Genomic DNA, 18,386 nt, shown 5'->3' on the forward strand with positions numbered 1-18,386 from the left:
CCTAGAAGGCAGCTTATGAGCTGGGCAAACAGAAGCATGGCCATAGGATTTTATTGTGTATTAGTCCAAGGGGTCTCTTCCTTCAGTCTAGAATGCAGCCTCAAATCCCACAATGCGATAGCCGGGTCAAGGCCCTGTTCAACTGCGGAGGCTGTAATTAGGATGATACCGCAAGAGATTGAGTCTTAGGGACAAGGCTAAAGATGGCAACATTTTCCTGAACTGATAGTAACAGGGACTCTTTCGTCTCAAAAAGGGAAAGCGCCCCTCTCTCCTTATTTGCTTGCGTTTGCAGTCCCGGTCAGCGGCATGCTTCCTCTTAGACAGGAGTCTGAGTTGAGTACACTCCAGGCGTTCGCTGGCACCGGGGCTTAAGCGCACAAGCACAGCCTCAGCTCTCCTGCTTCCTCTTCATTCTAGGTCTCACTCAGCAGCCTCTGCAACGGAGTCAGTGCCCCGGTCCACAGACAGTCCTTTCTCATCCTGCACCAGGACCTGGGGAATTGCACATCCTGCTGGGAATACCGGGAATGCACCGGGAATACCATCTCTCATCTCCTGCCCTGCCTGTCCCAGCTAGGTTTCACTCCAGCCCAGTTTCCTTCCTGTAACTGCCCTCGATAATTAAACACTATTCATCATCTTCTGTAGCTCCCACAGTACAAGGGGCTTTGAGGACCGTTCATATCCCTACTGCCACAGCGGACCTGAGGTCTAGTTTTTCATAACACTTTAATTTGAAGGATCAAACAAATTCCTAGCATTGAGAGGTGAAGCGAAGCCAGCCAGCCCTGGGTGAGCACTCGCCTGCTCCCTGTCTGCGCAGCAGGCACTACGTGTGTGCCGTCCGTATCCCAGTTCAACCACTGCGGAAAACCGAGTGTTCAGAAAGATGAAGTTCACCTCGTCCAGGCACTGGAGCAGGAGTCCATGGGGTAAGCTACTGAAACACCCAATGCTGATCCGCAAGGAGAGGAAGTCACTTCCTCATAAGCCTCTGGATGTCATAACCTATCGCTTTCAAAAGTAATGAACAGTTTCCCTTTTTTTAAAAAAATATTTTATATTCATTTAAAATAAATAGAGATGGGGTCTTGCTATGTCCCAGGCTTGTCTCTAACTCCTAGGCTTAAGCAATCTTCCCACCTTGGCCTCCTGAAGTGCTGGGATTTCAGGTGTGAGCCACCTCACCCAGGCCAGTTTCCACTTTTACATGCATGACCTTGTTCAACACCCTGTAAAGCTGAAAAATGTTAAAGACCTCACCCAGTGGAAACATTTTAAATGTGCTGTATTATTTGGTGATCATTTCCAATATGTTATTCTTTTACTTTTTACTGAGATTGCAATTTCTTTAAAAACAAGAACATGTCTTACATATTTTGCTATTCACAGCATGAGGAATGCAGTTAATTCACAAAATGATTGTTGATTTTGTTAGCAAATCTAAAAGCCTCATCCCTCAAATAGCTCCTTATTCCAGAGGGTAGAGTCCTCAGCCCCATCAGTTATTCCTCCCAGTGCTGGGGAGGAGGGGAAGAAGAGAAGAAGCTGGGACCCCGTGGTGGCGGGTCTATGGGACCAAGGAGAGAGGACACGGCGGCCACCCTCAGTGCGTGGCTCGGGCAGGGGAGGCCCCTCCTCCACACACCTCCCTCGACCCTGCCGCGCCTCATTGCCTTTTTATGTGGTCTGACTTTTTCAGAGTTTTCAACTTGGAGCTTGCTTTCTCGGGGACTGATGCTATTCAGCTTTGCGTTCTCTTTTTCTCTCTTTCCATGGCCCATCTCAGCTCGAAACTGCCCTTGTGACTGCGATTCAGCAGCCTCAAAACTAGGGGGAAGCAGAGGAAAGGGACTCAGGGTCCCTGTACACTCTGTGCGGCGTCCACTCTCCAGATGAGTGTCAGACAGCTTGCCTACCTGCAGTTAGAGGCGCCTGTTCTGCTCCCAGCTGTCTTCTCTTTATTTTTATTTTTTAGACAGAGTCTCACTCTGTCACCCCAGGCTGGAGTGCAGTGGTGCGATCTCGGCTCACTGCAACCTTAGCCTCCTGGGTTCAAGCGATTCTCCTGCCTCAGCCTCCTGAGTAGCTGGGATTCCAGGAACCCACCATCACACCCGGCTAATTTTTTATTCTTAGTAGAGATGGGATTTCACCATGTTGGCCAGGCTAGTCTCGAACTCCTGACCTTGTGATTCACCCACCTCGGCCTCCCAAAGTGCTGGGATTACAGGCGTGAGCCACTGCTCCCAGCCCCGGGTATCTTTTCTAGATGAAACTACACAACACAATTGTATATTTACTGCCTAATGCGTGGCCACTGTTCACCGGCCCGTCTGCCCTCCACCCCTCGTGCCCTTGGTCTCCGGGGCAGACCAGTGCGAATGCTGCTGCAGCCGGCACCTCCACAGCCCTATACAGATTTTAGTTTGTCTAGAGCTGAGGATGAACCACTGACCTCCAGGGTTCCCGGCTCCTACAGAAGACTTGGTCTGGGACTGAAGGCGTCACTGCAGCCTGCTTTGGCCTTAGTTGCAGCGGGACATTTAAGGATGGACTTGGTAGAAATGCTCTTCCTATTCCAGGAAGACACAGCTCATTTCCTCTGATGGGCCGCTGGGGCCTTGCTGCTTACTGGAACCCCACCCTCTGAGCCAGTCTGAGGGATGACTCTCAGTCTAGAAGAAGAGTCCGCTGTCCTTGCAACAGGCTTGCTGGGGAGACTCAGAGTTTCTGGACGTTCCCTTGGCAGTGCGTGAGGTCCGGGGATCTGCCCTAACCCCGGTCCCCCAGACTGCTCACAGACGCTTTGCTATGGTGGAGGTTCTTCCGAGGATAAAGCTTTCAGGCAGTAAACCAGGCCCATGTCATGCTCCCTGTTCATTTCAGAATTACCCCTCAGGTTTAACTTGACCTCATCCTCTCCACTGTTTTCTCTAAGGGCCCTATTCTGTTTCCCCCGACATTGAGAGTAAAAACTTGCTCTCCTCTGGCTATGAAGTTATCCCTGATGTTTTATTTAATTAATGTCTAAGGGGTTAGCTGACAATTGAGGTGGTGTGCGAGCTTGGAGTTCTTCCAATTAATGGCAAATCCTAGAATACCCGAAGCCCAGAGGAAACAGACCAATAACGGGGAACGAGAACTCGTGCATGTGTGTGTGTGTCTGTGTGCCTGTATGTGTGTGTCTGTGTGTGTGTCTGTGTGTGTTTGTGTCTGTGTGTGTGTCTGTGTCTGTCTGTGTGTGTGTCTGTGTGTCTGTGTGTGTGTCTGTGTGTGTTTGTGTCTATGTGTGTGCCTGTGTCTGTATGTGTGTGTCTGTGTGTTTGTGTGTCTGTGTGTGTCTGTGTGTCTGTATGTGTGTGTCTGTGTCTGTATGTCTGTGTGTGTCTGTATGTGTGTGTGTGTCTGTGTGTATGTCTGTATGTGTGTGTGTCTGTGTTTGTGTGTCTGTGTGTGTGTCTGTGTGTCTGTATGTCTGTATGTGTGTCTGTATGTCTGTATGTGTGTCTGTATGTCTGTGTGTGTGTGTCTGTGTGTGTATCTGTGTGTGTGTAACTCTTTAGGGTTGGTGCGTGGTGGGGGGATTACTCTAATGTCAGTGGAGTAGTAACTAGAGTGTGTAACTCAGAGCATGAGACCTGAACCGGCTTCAGCACCAGGTTCAGTCATTCATGCTGGGTGCCTCTGAGCAGGTAATCTAACCTATCTGCGCCTCACTGTGTCATCTGTAACATACAGGAAACACTAGGATTGTTTTGTACAGTCAGTCTCCTTACCTGTACCGTAGAAATAATAATTTCTGACCACTGGATTGATGTAAGAAACTGAAATAATATAAGCAAATATATCCATAAAGTTCCTTGCACAAAACTTAGTGAGTGGCCGTCCACACTTACCTTCTTGCTTTCTTTCCTTCCATTCACCCATCAACAAATATTTAAGAAATTCTTATGATGTGCCATGTGCTGTGACTAATGGTGAGATGCAGCATAAGTGGAATTATTTGTGCCCTCAAGGAAACTTTGGAATGACAGAAGTGTATTACTAGTTGTTTGGAATGGTAGTTGCACAACTACTTACACTTAGCAAAACTCATCAAATTGATTTTGTTATATGAAAATTATACCTGAATAAAGCTATAAGAGAGTATTCGGGCCCATGTGGAGCTACCAGAACGGTGCAGAAAAAGAGACATTAAGCAAATCGTTGCATAACTATAGAAGTGTCGCTGTGAGAAAGATTAAGAAGAAAAAGAAAGGACAACAATGAATGCTTAGAAAAGGACCCATTCCGGGCTGGGAGAGGCAGGGGGCAAAGAACACTTCCTTCCGGATGGGACGTTCAACCTGATTGCTGTCCTCATCAAGTGTAATGACTTCTGAGATGTCCATTGGTGAATACTAATCAGGGTGAAACACAGTCACACCTTGGAGCTGTGTCTCTGCTAAACCCATGAGGTTGTCAGCACTGGCCCACGTCAGCAGGACGTGCAATCCAAGTGCTGCAGTGACAGAGTGTTGCTGCCCTGCAGGGTCCTCCCCCTGCTCTGACTGATGGCAGAGTCCATAGCATCCATGCCATTTAATTTATTGATTGATATAATAATGTCTTCACTAGATTTATGGGAAAGACCTTTGTTCAGAAATAAATAGAGAAGATCAGACCAGAATTCAGTATCATCTATGATTTTGCCTCTTTGGCCTCTATTCTAATCAATTAAAATGAAAAATAAGCAAGGCGTCCTTCTAAGACCACACAATTTGATTCATGATTCAATAAAAATCGCATAAGTAATAAAGTCATCAGATGTTGTAACTAATTTCAGGCTATGTCACGAAAGCCACTGTGGGTGCAAATCAGTGGCTATGACTTCATTTCTGCAGGGTATTGTCAATACAAATGTGGATATCTACAAATGAGAGAAAAATGAAGGACTGCTTCAGCAGGAAAGCATCTTAAAAATTAGATTTAATGTGTAAGGGCTGCATTTTCAGATTAACCAGACAGGAAAAACCATGTTGAAAAAAAATAAAGTAGTAAAATAAGATTTAAAAACTCAATATTTTTTTAAAAAATAAAAGCAAAGGAAAATGAGAATAGGAGGACTGGTAAAGCAGGAACTAGAAGGATTAAATAGTACCCTTTGTGAGAGACGAAGTGTGACGGATAACTTACCACAACCGATTTTAATTTGTATTTGTGAAACATTATGCTTTAAAAAGCATTTCAGGTCACGTGAGAGTGTGGTTCTAAATTATAAACTTCAGTAACTCTTTTTGTATTTGCTGATGGATTGTAACTAGTGAGATTTTTTCCAAAATAATTAATTTATAATAACTTCCAAATACTTTATATAATTATTAAATAAAGATGACAGAGTCCAGAGCGAATAGGTGATGTAAAAAGACCGTACAGTGCTTTATGTGAGTCTAGAAGAAAACGCAAATAACAGTCTTCTTACTAGCTTTAGGATGCATTATCATGGTACCACAGTTTGTCACTTTTCCAACTTAAGATTGAGTTAAATAAGATATTAGATATTAAGTTAAAACTAAAAATTCTAGTTCAACAAATGGGTGGGAAGAGCTTTAAATAAAAAGCTTTATTTAAAAAAAATAAATTTTGTTGTGTATACTTGAGTCACACAACATGATATTATGAGAGCCATATAGAGGTAGTGAAAGGTTACTATGGTGAAACAGTTCCCATAGCCATCACCTCATAGTTATCTGTGCCAGCTGAAGGCAAGAGGAGAAAAGCAACTATAATCCACTCAGCAAAACCCTGAATACAATGCGCCGTTAGTAACTCTAGTCCTTATGTTATGCTGTACGTTAGATCTTCCCCCTGCTCATTCTGCATCTCTACTGCTTTGATGCTTTCAGCTACCTCTCTCCATTACCTGAGCCCAAACCACTGTTTTATTCTCCAGAGCTGTATATTTGACCTTTTTCTCAGATTCCACATATAAGTGAGATCATGCAGTACTTTTCTTTTTGTGTCTGGCTTATTTTCCTTAGCATAATATCCACCAGGTCTATTGAAATGGTGGGCAAATGGCAGCATTTCCTCCTTTCTAAGGCGGTAAGACACTTACATCTGTCTAGCTGTCTAGTTCACAATGTCTGTATTCACTCCTTGGCTGTTGTGACTAATGCTGCATTGACGGTGGGAGAGCAGATGTCTTTATGAGGTGGCGATTTCACTGTCTTTGGTATACACCCACAAAAGGGATTGCTGGATCACAGAGGAGTTTTCTTTTTAACTTCTTTAGGAATCTCCAACCCATCGTCCTTAATGGCTGCAGCAATTTCCATTCTCAGCAACGGCGAACAGGGTCCCCTCCTCCCACACCCTCACCGACACGTCTCACCTCTCGTCTTTTCGATAATAGCAATCCTAACAGATGTGACGTGTTAGCTCACAGCAGTTTTGAGTTGCAAGAGTTCTTTATAAATGTTGGGTGATCAGCCCTTATCGGATCATTTCCTCCAATCCATAGGTTGCCTTTTCACTTTGTTACTTGTATCCTTTGCTGTGCAGAATCTTTGCAGTTTGATGTAGTCCCATTTATTTAAGGAAGCTTTATTACTATTCTACCTTGTTCTATGGCGTTTATGAACTAGGGCTTTGCAAAGATGTAAGAAGTGGTGAACTGGTGAAAGATGCCATCCAGGTGCCAGAAGTCCTTTGAGCAAAATCAGGGGCTCTCCAGATTTCTAGACTTATCTTTCGCTCCCTTTGCTCAAGAACTGTGTCTCCAGAACACTCCGTCCTCCTCGGCCCTGAAAACAAACACGTACTAGTGTTCTTCAGTAGAGTTCTCCATGCTTATAGAATTACATACCTATGTGCAAATAAAATATGTGCTCCTTATATGACAAATTATATCATATGAAGGTAAATTATATGCATAAAAGCTTAACTTTCCTCTATTTCTCATTTCTACAGTATTTACTTCAGGGTTAGCATCCAGACTTTAGAAGAACATCATGGGGGTGAACATTTAACACAGTTATTTAATCAAAGAGAATTTAAGTGGATTTTCAGATAAAAAGTAAATATTATAATTATATTATATGTTACATATCAAGGTCAATAGTAGCTGTGAATACATATTGCCTGTTTCACAAAAGAGTTATTTCTTGTGCTGAGAAGCTAGTCAAAGGTGAATACACTCATATATAAGTTTGGACCTTATTATTAATTCTTTGCCAACTAAGCATGAGATTTACAAATGCCTTTTTTAAAGAAAGAGATTATTTCCAGGATCCTCAGTACCAAGATTTATCAAGGAGTGCTCTATTGCACAGCAAGGTGTCTATAGGTAAGAATGATGTATTGTATATTTCTGTTTGGGTGTCAGGGCTCACACCTGAAATCCCAGCACTTTGGGAGGCTGAGGCGGGTGGATTGCTTGAGCTCAGGAGTTAGAGGCCAGCCTGGGCAACACAGTGAAACTTCCGCTGCAACTTCCATCTCTATTTAAAAGAAAAAAAAATATCATATATATATTTTTTAAAAAAGCTAAAAGAGGGGATTTAAAAAGTTCTCATATCAAGAAATGATGAATATTTGAGGTGATGGATATGCTAATTGAATGATTCCACAATGTATCATATGTTGAAATATCACATTATAATTCATAAATATGTACAGTTATTTGTCAATTAAAAAATAGAACTTTAAAAATATTATTGTATTTAGCTTAAATAATAAAAGTGATATAAATTATATGCTACATTATGTATTAAATCAATCACAAATATGATTATATTAGTTATATATAATGTATATTGTTATGCATCATACTGTATATTATGTGGCATATGACATTAGTCAGCATGCTGAGAAGTGGGTACTATCACATAGCTGTTGTGGACGTTGCTTTATTACTGTGGGAAGTGGAGGGAAATCCCTTTACGTGGGCTGGTTAAGATTATACTCATCTTTTCTAGTGCCAGGACTCTTTCCTCCCCAGGCTACACAGTGGTGAAATCCTAGTGAATTTTCTTTACATGGCAGTGATTTCAGTGTGAAATGAACTGCCTTTCACATCTTCACTGTTTTGCTGGTTTTACTCAGGGCTCTTTGGTTACTCTACAATTCCAGTTATCTGATTCTGCTGAAATCCTGTGTTTTGCTGTCTCTGCAGCCTCTTCTTCCTCACTCTCCTCTGGGGAACAGGTCAGATATTCAGGGCACACAGTACTGGCACACAGTACCTGCTTACTAAGAACCCATTCCCACCCCTCAAGTTATAAGATCAGAAACGAGGTAGGTACTATCCTCTGTCATCTTTCACTCTAAAGTAAAATAACTTCTGAAATTCCCAAATGCTGCAGGAGAAGTATTACACGGAAACCGAACAAACGCGTTTGAGAGATACTACAGCTGATTCGCTGCAACTTCCACGGGTTACTTCTCCTAAATCCAACCTGCCTCAGAGCCCAGAAGCCGGTTGCCAGTTCTCCTTCTCTACTCCGTTTTCACAATCACTCTTCCTCCATTTCACAATAAAAGTGTTTTAACCCTTCCTGAAGATGACTAAGAAACATTGCTCTATGGTCCAAAATCCTCACCAAAGGGATACTTCTTAAAAATGTGTCATTTATGGCAGAGAGAAAGCGCAGAGAACTTAGGCAGGAACGACTGAAGGCAGCATCGCCTGATGGCCAGCAGGGGGCGAGCACGCTGCGGCTCCGGGGCCCCCTTCGCCCCGCCTCGTGGTTTACCTTTTCCTCCTCCTCATCTCTTTGTTAATACCTATTCTAGAGTTAGAATCCATGCTTGAAAAAAAATGTCACGGGGATGCATTTTTAAATTTGTATAAATGTAGCAAGTGCAGCTTTGAGACATGGGTATACTGCCTGTGGTGAAGCCAGGGCGCTGAGTGCAACCATCACCTGGCGCGTACACCATGTCCGTTCGGTAATTTCCCGTCCTCACCCTTCCCACCCTGACACCCTTCTGAGGCTCCGGTGTCTGTCATTCCACGCTCTATGTCCATGTGTACACAGCATTTAGCTCCCACTTACAGGTGTTTAACACACTTATTCAATTAAGAGTACACAGAGGCCTTTTCAGATGAAAAGTTGAGTCCGGTTGGCCTGCCTGGTTTGAAAATGAGGACTGGATTTGCTCACAAAGTTAAAGGGAAGGAGTTGTAAGGAGTTATAAAGATAACAGATGAACCTGCCCATCAAATTTAGTGCAAATGAACTGTGGAGCTCTGATCTGATACCACCCCTGACTGTCTCTATCCTAGGAAATATTAGAGAGGGATCAGACGTTCAGAGCCATGCCCACTTTGAAGCAGATGCCTCATTATGAGCAAAGCATTTGTCTTCATCTTGAAAATGCTGGGCTGGGAAGTCAGTTTCTGTTTAGATACGTGGGGGAAAAAAGGTATTTTATTTAGCTGGACATCATGGTGCCACTTGTAGTCTCAGCTACTTGGGAGGCTGAAGCAGACAGACTGAAGCAGGAGCATGACTTGAGGCCAGGAGTTCAAGACCAGCCTTGGCAACAGAGTGAGATCCCGGCTGTACAAAACATAAAAAAAATTAGCCAGGTGTGGGAGGGTGCACCTGTGGTCCCTTGAGAGGCTGAGGCGGAGGATTGCTTCAACCCAGGAGGTCAAGGCTGCAGTGAGCCGTGATCCTGCCACTGCACTGCAGCCTGGGTGCTAAAGTAATATCTTGTCTCAAAACAAGCAATCAAATAAACAAAAAAATGAAAAACAAAACAAAAAACGAAAAGGCAAGTCATAGACTACACACATAACCAGCTTTAAATTTAAATCAAATTGAATTTTTTGAGCCTAGGAGGAGTTCTAGGATGCAGTAAGCTATGATTGTGCCACCGTACTCCAGCCTGGGTCACAGAGCCAAATTCTTGGCATTTCATAAAGGAGAGGCTTGGATCCAGTTTCTGATGATATCTACTTTTAAATAATATTATGAGTAGAGAATAAATGGGTAGCATAATTTTTTTTGCTATAAGTTTCTGGTTAACTTCTCCTCTACTTGTTGTGAGAGATCAAAAGTAGGTATCTTCCAGGCACAGTGGCTCACGACTGTAATAGCAGCACTTTGGGAGGCCAAGGTAGGAGGATCACCTGAGCCCAGCAGTTTGAGACCAGCCTAGGCAACATAGGGAGATCCTGTCTATAAAAAAGAATTGGAAAGTATGTATTTTAAAAAGTAGGCATCATTCAGAAAAGGGAGTCTCTCATGGCTTTGGCAAGTGGTGAAAACACATTCAACAAGGGCATTACACATTTCTTGAGCCCCAGTAAATTGGGATCCCCTTTGCACTTTATTAATTCTCAGTCTAAATCTCTGTTCAATCACTGCTCCATGTCTAATGTCTTAGGCATTTAGAGGCTGATTGATGTACAATGGAATAGATCTGTCTCTAATCTCTAAAAGCGTGCAGTGAAATAGAGCAGTTAGGCAAATGCAGATGCTGGCTCATAAACATATAAGATAAATCGAATCAAATTTGTCATAAATTGGTTGAAAGAAGTGAAGTGAATCTCTTATGGTGAGGTTGGAATTATTATCTCAAATAAATGAATGAGATGGATTGTGAGGGCATGGATGAAGAAAGAATAAAATGAATTGTAGGGTGACAAGGTGTTGGAGGAAGGAGAGAGGGCGTGGGATGCTTGGGAACAGGTGAGGTTAGAATGAGTGGTTGGGTAGGACACACCATTCCAGTAAGTCTTTCTAAATATCTTCTTGGGGTCTGCTCAAGTGTTCTAGCAACTGTTTCTTGAGAGCAGTTGGTAAAGGGAAGAAGTTACAGAAGGGATTTGAAAAGATGGTGGTGTTCACCCTCTGTAGGTAGGTGGACCATGCTGCCCATTGTGCCCACTGAAAGAAAGACATTTGGGAAGGGTCAAGAAAAACACAATGGCTCTATTTGGGATTTCAGAAGATGACACCTTTGAGTCAAAAGAGCTTCTCCAGACATAAGGGTAGCTGACGTGAGAGACGGGAACTCTTTCTCTGGAGCTTGTGGACACTCGTTTGGAAAGCCGACATGCTGTTATTAACGGATGCATGCAGGCAGACTCCGACACGCTGTCATTAATGGATGCATGCAGGCAGAGATTATCTGGCTTTTCAAGACCGCCCCACCCTAGGATAGTAGGATCCTACTCCATGCCCTTTTCACATCCTTATTTCTCAGGGTGTAGATGAGTGGATTGAGCAGCAGAGTGACAACACAGCAGAAGAAAGACATGAACTTGGCTTGAGTATCATTGGCAGAGGGCTGGAGGTACATGTAGGTTGCTGGCCCAAAGTACATGATGATGACCCCCACGTGCAGGAGTTCAGGTGGTAAGTGTGTCCCAAAATATGACTTTCATATTTCAATCTTCATGTGCTGAAGTGCTAACCCCCAGTGTGACTGCATCTGGAGACAGGATCTTGGGAGGTAATTAAGGTAATTAATGTTCAATGAGACAGCGAAGGCGGCACCCTAATCCAATAGAACTGTGGCCTTGTTATAAGAGGAAGTGCTCGCTCTCGCTCTGTCTTCCCCCATCTCTCTCTCTCTCTCTCTCTCTCTCTCTCTCTCTCTCTCTCTCGTATTCTTTCTCTCCCCGCACCATGTGAGGACAAAGAGAAAAGGCAGTCTTTCACAAGCCAGGAAGAGAGTTTTCACCAGAAACCAAAACCTGACAGAAACTTCATCTTGGACTTTTCAGCCTCCAGAAGTCTGAGAAAATAAATTTCTGTTTTTTTTAAGCCATGGTGGCAATTTGTTAGGGCAGCCCAAGAATGCAAATGCATCATCTTCATTATATTGTCTCTCTCTGCCTCATTCATTCTTCTATCCTTTTCATTTCATTAAAAACCAAATCACTGTGTAACATAAAGTCTGGATACATAGGAAACGTTTTCATTTGTTCCAAATTTTGAAGAGTTTTTAGTCTCACATATGGGAAGAGAACATATGAACTAGTTTCAGAAAACAAATAGTATGAATTTGGAAAAATAGTTTCTTGAAGGCTGAAAAAACCAAAACTATGAGTTAAGGTTTTAGAAAATGTTAAAAAAGCCGGGCGCGGTGGCTCAAGCCTGTAATCCCAGCACTTTGGGAGGCCGAGGCGGGTGGATCACGAGGTCAAGAGATCGAGACCATCCTGGTCAACATGGTGAAACCCCGTCTCTACTAAAGATACAAAAAAATTAGCTGGGCATGGTGGCGTGTGCCTGTAATCCCAGCTACTCAGGAGGCTGAGGCAGGAGAATTGCCTGAACCCAGGAGGCAGAGGTTGTGGTGAGCCGAGATCGCGCCATTGCACTCCAGCCTGGGTAACAAGAGCGAAACTCCGTCTCAAAAAAAAAAAAAAAAAAAAAAGAAAATGTTAAAAAAAAAAAAAATGGCCGGGCACGGTGGCTCATGCCTGTAATCCCAGCACTTTGGGAGGCTGAGGCATGCAGATCATGAGGTCAGGAGTTCGAGACCAGCCTGACCAACATGGTGAATACAAATACATCTCTACTGCAAATACAAAAATTAGCTGGGCTTGGTGGTGCACACCAGTAATCCCAGCTACTCAGGAGGCTGAGGCAGGAGAATCACTTGAACCCAGGAGGCAGAGGTTGCAGTGAGCCGAGATGGCACCACTACACACCAGCCTGGGCAACAGAGCAAGACTCCATCTCAAAAAAAAAGAAAAAAAAGGAAAATGCTACAAAAATATCATTTTTCTTTATGTGGAAATAAAAACACACAAGGACGAAGTAGAATAATTGCTAACTACAATCAATCTTATTTAGAAAAGTCAGTTCTGGAAGAGCATTCCAGCACCATATTGTCAAGCAATTAGGAATAAGCACTTTGCATTTAACATGTGTTTAATTCTTTAGATTTGTAGATATTACAGCACACTATCTTGAATTAACTTGTAAATGTTTATGGTCATGGAAAATTTTTATCAGAAAAAGTATTGGCTGGGCGCAGTGGCTTACACCTGTAATCCTAGCACTATGGGAGGCCGAGGGAGGCGGATCGCTGGAGGTCAGGAGTTCGAGATCAGCCTGACCATCATGGTAAAGCCTTGTCTCTACTAAAAATACAAAAAAAGAAAAGAAAAAAGGAAAAAAAAAATTAGCCAGGCGTGGTGGTGCGTGAAAGCAGAATCCTGGAATTAAACATTGACTAAGATTGGTGATAAACTCTAGGGAGGCCTAGAGGAGATAACGAAATACATAATCTTGTAATTTTATACGTGTTTTATAAGCATTTTGAGGAAGTGTGAGCAGGAGTAGCAAATGTAGGTAATACTAAGCAAACATGAAAAATAGCGTGATTTGCAGAATGTGGCTTTGGATGTTGGCTGAGAGTGGGGACCATGGACATGGTTGGGACATGTGGTTTAGGTTGATGAACACAGTGTTTGTATCCCGAGTAGATATCTCTGGATCGGTGTCACAGACACAGTGACACTGCATAATAGGGTGACAAGTAGCAGCACTTTGAGCCTCAGTCTTCTTGCATAAAAATGCAGGAAATAATGTTCACCTCCTAAGGTTTGGAAATGATTGAATGCTTTAATGTATGGGAATAGAAGGCCTGCTGAAACTGATGATTTCTTCATTCTAAAAATGATTTTTTGGTAAGTAATAATAATAAAAAAACAAGCAAAACCTTGACAGTATGCAAGAATCAGTGTGGGAAGAGCGGAAATTACGTTGCCATGTTCCGAATACTACCTCCTACGTTTTAACAGTTGCCGAGCCCTGTGCAATTCACTTAGCTTCCAGCTGAATCTCTATTTTTTCACTTCTAGAGCAAGAATTATCACAGTTTACATATTATTTTCACTTTAACTTGGTGCTAAATAAATGGGAAATACATGTAGCAAATGTAGAGGAAACTGAAGCACAGAGACTTTAGAAAACCTGCAAGAGAAAGCAGAGCTGCATCATGACACAGCTGGAGATTACACTCAGGCCAGAAGCCAGGCCCTTTCACTTCACCGCCTCCTAAAGAGATGCAGATCTATGATGATGCAAAGCTGGCAGGGATCGCTCATGCACATTACCCTAACAATCAAGAAGTTGATTCTGAATAAAAAAGATAACACTTCAATAGATTTTGCTTTAAAATTCAATGACTCCATTACAGGATAGGGGAAAGATGGTTGGGAAATTGCAAGTGTAATAAAATTCTGACAATCTCTTTTCTCTCTTTTTCTACATTCAGTTTAGAAGGTTCTATGAGAGTTTTCTTTGATCACACATTTTAAACAAATAGAGTAATAAAGAAATTATAAGAAAACCTAATGAATTGTTTTCAATAATAAAAATACCACTCATGTAAAAATCTAATAAAGCTATGCCTTCTATGCTGTTAAACCACGGTTTTTTTGTTTGTTTGTTTGCTTGTTTATGTAACATTTTTTCCTTTTCATTCATTTTAGTTTTCAACTTTTGTTTTAGATTCAGGGGAGGTCACCTTTTCAAACTGGATGTTAAATGGACACACTGGAGTGCTTGGGAGGGAGAGTCTGGAGACTCGCTATACGACACTCTCTTTGAAGGATTTGGTATTATTGGCAGTGCTACTGTTAACAAATAACATCATTTTCTAAATGAGTTCACATTTGGAGGAGAGGAACATATACCTGAAATTTTTTTTCAGTAGGAAACTACATTAAAAAACTATTGAGAGGCAGGCATAGTGGCTCACACTTGTAATCCCAGCACTTTGGGAGTTTGATATGGGCAGATCGCTTAAGGTCAGGAGTTTGAGACCAGCCTGGGCAACACGGTGAAACCCCGTCTCCACTAAAAATACAAAAATTAGTCAGGTGTGGTGGTGCGTGCCTGTAGTCCCAGCCACTAAGGTGGCTGAAGCAAGAGAATCACTTGAACTTGGGAGGCAGAGGCTACAATGATCTGAGATCATGTCAGTGTGCTCCAGCTTGGGTGACAGAGTGAGACCCTGTCTCAAAAAAAAAAAAACCAAAAAACAACCCCCCCAACACACAAATTTTGAGAGGTCAATTTTGGATAAATAGGACTTATTTTTCTCCAAGGGTTTTCTCTGTGCAGCACCACTGAAGGTAATTTGGCTTTGGCTGGGCCACCGGCTTTTGGGAATAGTGCAAAACGAAGACCACTTCATGAAATTCAAGCGTGATTGAAATGGACACCTTTTGCCATCCCCTTGTTCCCGTAATGTCAGAATTCTTTTTTTGACAGAGTCTCACTCTGTTGCCAGGCTGGAGTGCAGTGGTGTGCTCTCAGTTCACTGCAACCTCCGCCTCCTGGGTTCAAACAATTCTCCTGCTTCAGCCTCCTGAGGAGCTGGGACTACAGGCGCCCGCCACCGTGCCCAGCTAATTTTTGTATTTTTGGAGAGATGGGGTTTCACCATGTTGGCCAGGATGGTCTGGATCTCCTGATCTTGTGATCCACCCGCCTTGGCCTCCCAAAGTGCTGAGATTACAGGCATGAGCCACCGTGCCCAGCCTAGAATTCTTATCTATTATTGAGATCTTGTTTCCACAGACACATAATCTAATCCATTCTTCATGCTTACCTGCTTGAATAATCTGCAGAAATTGCAATCCTCATTTTATCATTCAATTATTTTAAAGCCCACATTGACCCTTCAAAGAGCAACATGTGACAGCCGGCGTCATCTCTGACTTGTCCTATATGCCGTCCCACGCCTCCTCTCTCACCAACCCCATTCTCTCTACCACTTGTTCCAACCACGTTTAAAAAGCACATACTAGTTTCAGACAGACAGGAGGAAGAGGCTTTGAGATCTATTGCACAGCAGAATGACTATAGTAAATATGGTGTATTATGTATTTTAAAACGACTGAGAGTACATTTCAAATGTCTCACCATAATAAATGATAGGTAGGTGAGGTGATGGGTATCTTATTAGTCTGACTTAATCTAACTCAGGGCACAGAACCCTTCTCCCTGCATACCTCCTCCTCCCTCATCCACCGCCACCCGGTGAACAGTCAGCATATTCTCTAGAGCATCAAATTTAACAATTCCATTTCCAAATGTAACCACTCCTAGGAAATTAAAAAAAAAAAGCTTAAAGGGTGTTACTTTAGCCGTCTACTTTTAACCTACGTCGTGCACTTTTTAACATCTAGAAAGACTCGACGTTTCAAATAGGACTTGAGTTTTCCGCTACATACACAGTAGCATTGAATAAATGGTTCATACACATATCACAGACCATAATTTGAAACTGTCTTCTAAATAGGAACATTCTAGCCTAGGATCCTGTCCCTTTCGACCTCTATCAACTCTGTGGGCAGGTACAAGCATCCGTAATGTGTAGAGGGGAATTTAGGAAGTTCGCTTCTGTGTTTTAAGAACGGTCTTTCCTATTAATTTTTAACGCCACGTGTAGTCAATGTATTAGTTTACTAGCTCTACTTTTTTCATACGCTGGCAAGTTCTTTAACATCTAGAAAGACTAGCTGTTGTAAATTAGGACTCGTCTGTCTTTTATATACACTGTGTACACAGATACGTAAAATAAGATGCACAATCCTAAGAAACACTGGTGAGTGTTAACTCACTGTACGCGCACTGGCTTAGAGCTCTCTGTACTTCCCGCTCCTTCCTGAACCAGCCCACAATCACCATGCCACCCCCCCACCATAAAATAACATTTCCTGTGAATTTTAAGGAAACGTTATTTACAAAAAGTGTCATTTTACTACCTCTAATTTTAACATATATCAGGTACTTCAGAATATCTAGAAGGAAGAGACGTTTCGAAAAAGCTTAGCGTTGTTAACTACATATACAGAAGTGAGTAGTAAAATGCACACAAAACAATGGATAGAGTATGAAAATGTCTTGTAACTATGAGCCGTCAGGACTGCAAGTCTCACCCAACTCGACAGGGCGGTCGCCCAGGACATGCACCTGCCGGCTCTGTGGCCTAAACGCGTGGCCGAGCCGCGGCCCTGCAGCCTCCCTCGTCCTCCACAGCCTCTCGGCCTCCGAGTGCGTTCGGGTGGCGCCAGTTTCCTCCCAGCTCACCCCAGGCGCAGGGCTGAGGACTGGGAGGACGCGGGGGGCTCCGGTCTCCCCGTGTGCTCCCAGCATCATCACAGTTTATTATCCATGGAGGATCCTGGAATCCACCTCCTTCGGATACTGAGGAACAGATGTATAACAACGAAAGAAGTTTACAAAACAAGATGACAGTCCACATGTGTATATACAGCAAAACTCAACAAAGACAAATCAACAAAACTGTGATAATTAACAAACAATGCATGCATTTTCTTGGTCTGGAAATGGTGTGAGCACACTGCTTTCAGATTTCCATCTACCTTGAACTCAACATTAGAAGAAAAACGACATCCCAAGTACCCCGTCCTCCGAGGTCCGTTTGCTCTACGTAAACTTGATGTTCCTCCTCAGAAGGGGCTGGAGTCTCTAAATGGGTGCCGCGTGCCCGCAGAGCCACAGCAGTTCTCCAACACGGTGTGCCGGACGGCGTTCCTCAGGGTGTAAATAAGTGGGTTCAGCGCAGGAGTAACCACGGTGTAGAAGAGGGCTATGAACTTGCCCTGCTCATGGGAGGTGCTCCTAGCTGGCTGGAGATACATGAAGATGACGGTCCCGTGAAACAGGGACACCACTGCCACGTGGGAAGAACAGGTGTTGAATGCCTTTCTCTGCCCTTCTGCGGACTTGATCTTCTGCACGGCCCAGGCAATGTGGCCGTAAGAGACGAGGATGAGCCCCAGAGGCAGGACAACAAAGACAAAGCTGGCAGGTGCATCTCCACCTCATTGAAGCTGGTGTCCACTCGAGCCAGTTGCATGATGAGGGGCATCTCACGAAATAAGTGACACAGCGGTAGGAGCATGGTGAGCGTGGAGCCCACCATGCTGGTGGTCAGACCCCCAGCCATGAGGCCAAAGCCAGTCCAAGGCAAAGCTGTGGACGCATAATGACAGTGTAATGGAGTGGCCTGCAGATGGCAGCATAGCAGTCATAAGACATGGTGGCTAGCAGGACACACTCGGTTGCCCCCAGCCACTGGGAGATACAGAACTGGGCCACACCCCCCCCATAGCTTATGGTTTTCTGTGGTCCCCACAGGTGGGCCAGGAACTGTGGGACAATGCTCGTGGTGAAGCTAATGTCCAGGAAGGAGAGGTTGGCTAGAAAGAAGTACATAGGTGTATGGAGGTGCAGGTCCATACAGGAGAGCAGAATGATGATGCCATTGCCCGAGATCGATACCACATAAAAACCCAAGACAACTACGAAGAGGACAGTTTCTAGTGAGGGTCGTGCAGAGAAGCCCAGGAGGACAAAGACTTTTGGAGAACTCACATTGGCTATTTCCAT

The 18,386-nt window shown here is 43.5% G+C and overlaps 1 protein-coding gene across 1 annotated transcript; it reads right to left on the bottom strand.

Annotated features, from left to right (window-relative positions):
- Positions 1–17,443: 17,443 nt before the first annotated feature.
- On the bottom strand, positions 17,444–18,386 carry LOC105731065 (olfactory receptor 2C3). Its single transcript, XM_012472645.2, is given in 3 exon segments — positions 17,444–17,805; positions 17,808–17,939; positions 17,942–18,386. Coding segments are annotated over 3 exon segments (939 nt in total).

This window comes from Aotus nancymaae, unplaced genomic scaffold, assembly GCF_030222135.1.
Source record: "Aotus nancymaae isolate 86718 unplaced genomic scaffold, 86718_ANA_hifiasm-v0.15.2.pri h1tg000032l_1, whole genome shotgun sequence".
Taxonomy (NCBI): Eukaryota; Metazoa; Chordata; class Mammalia; order Primates; family Aotidae; genus Aotus; species Aotus nancymaae.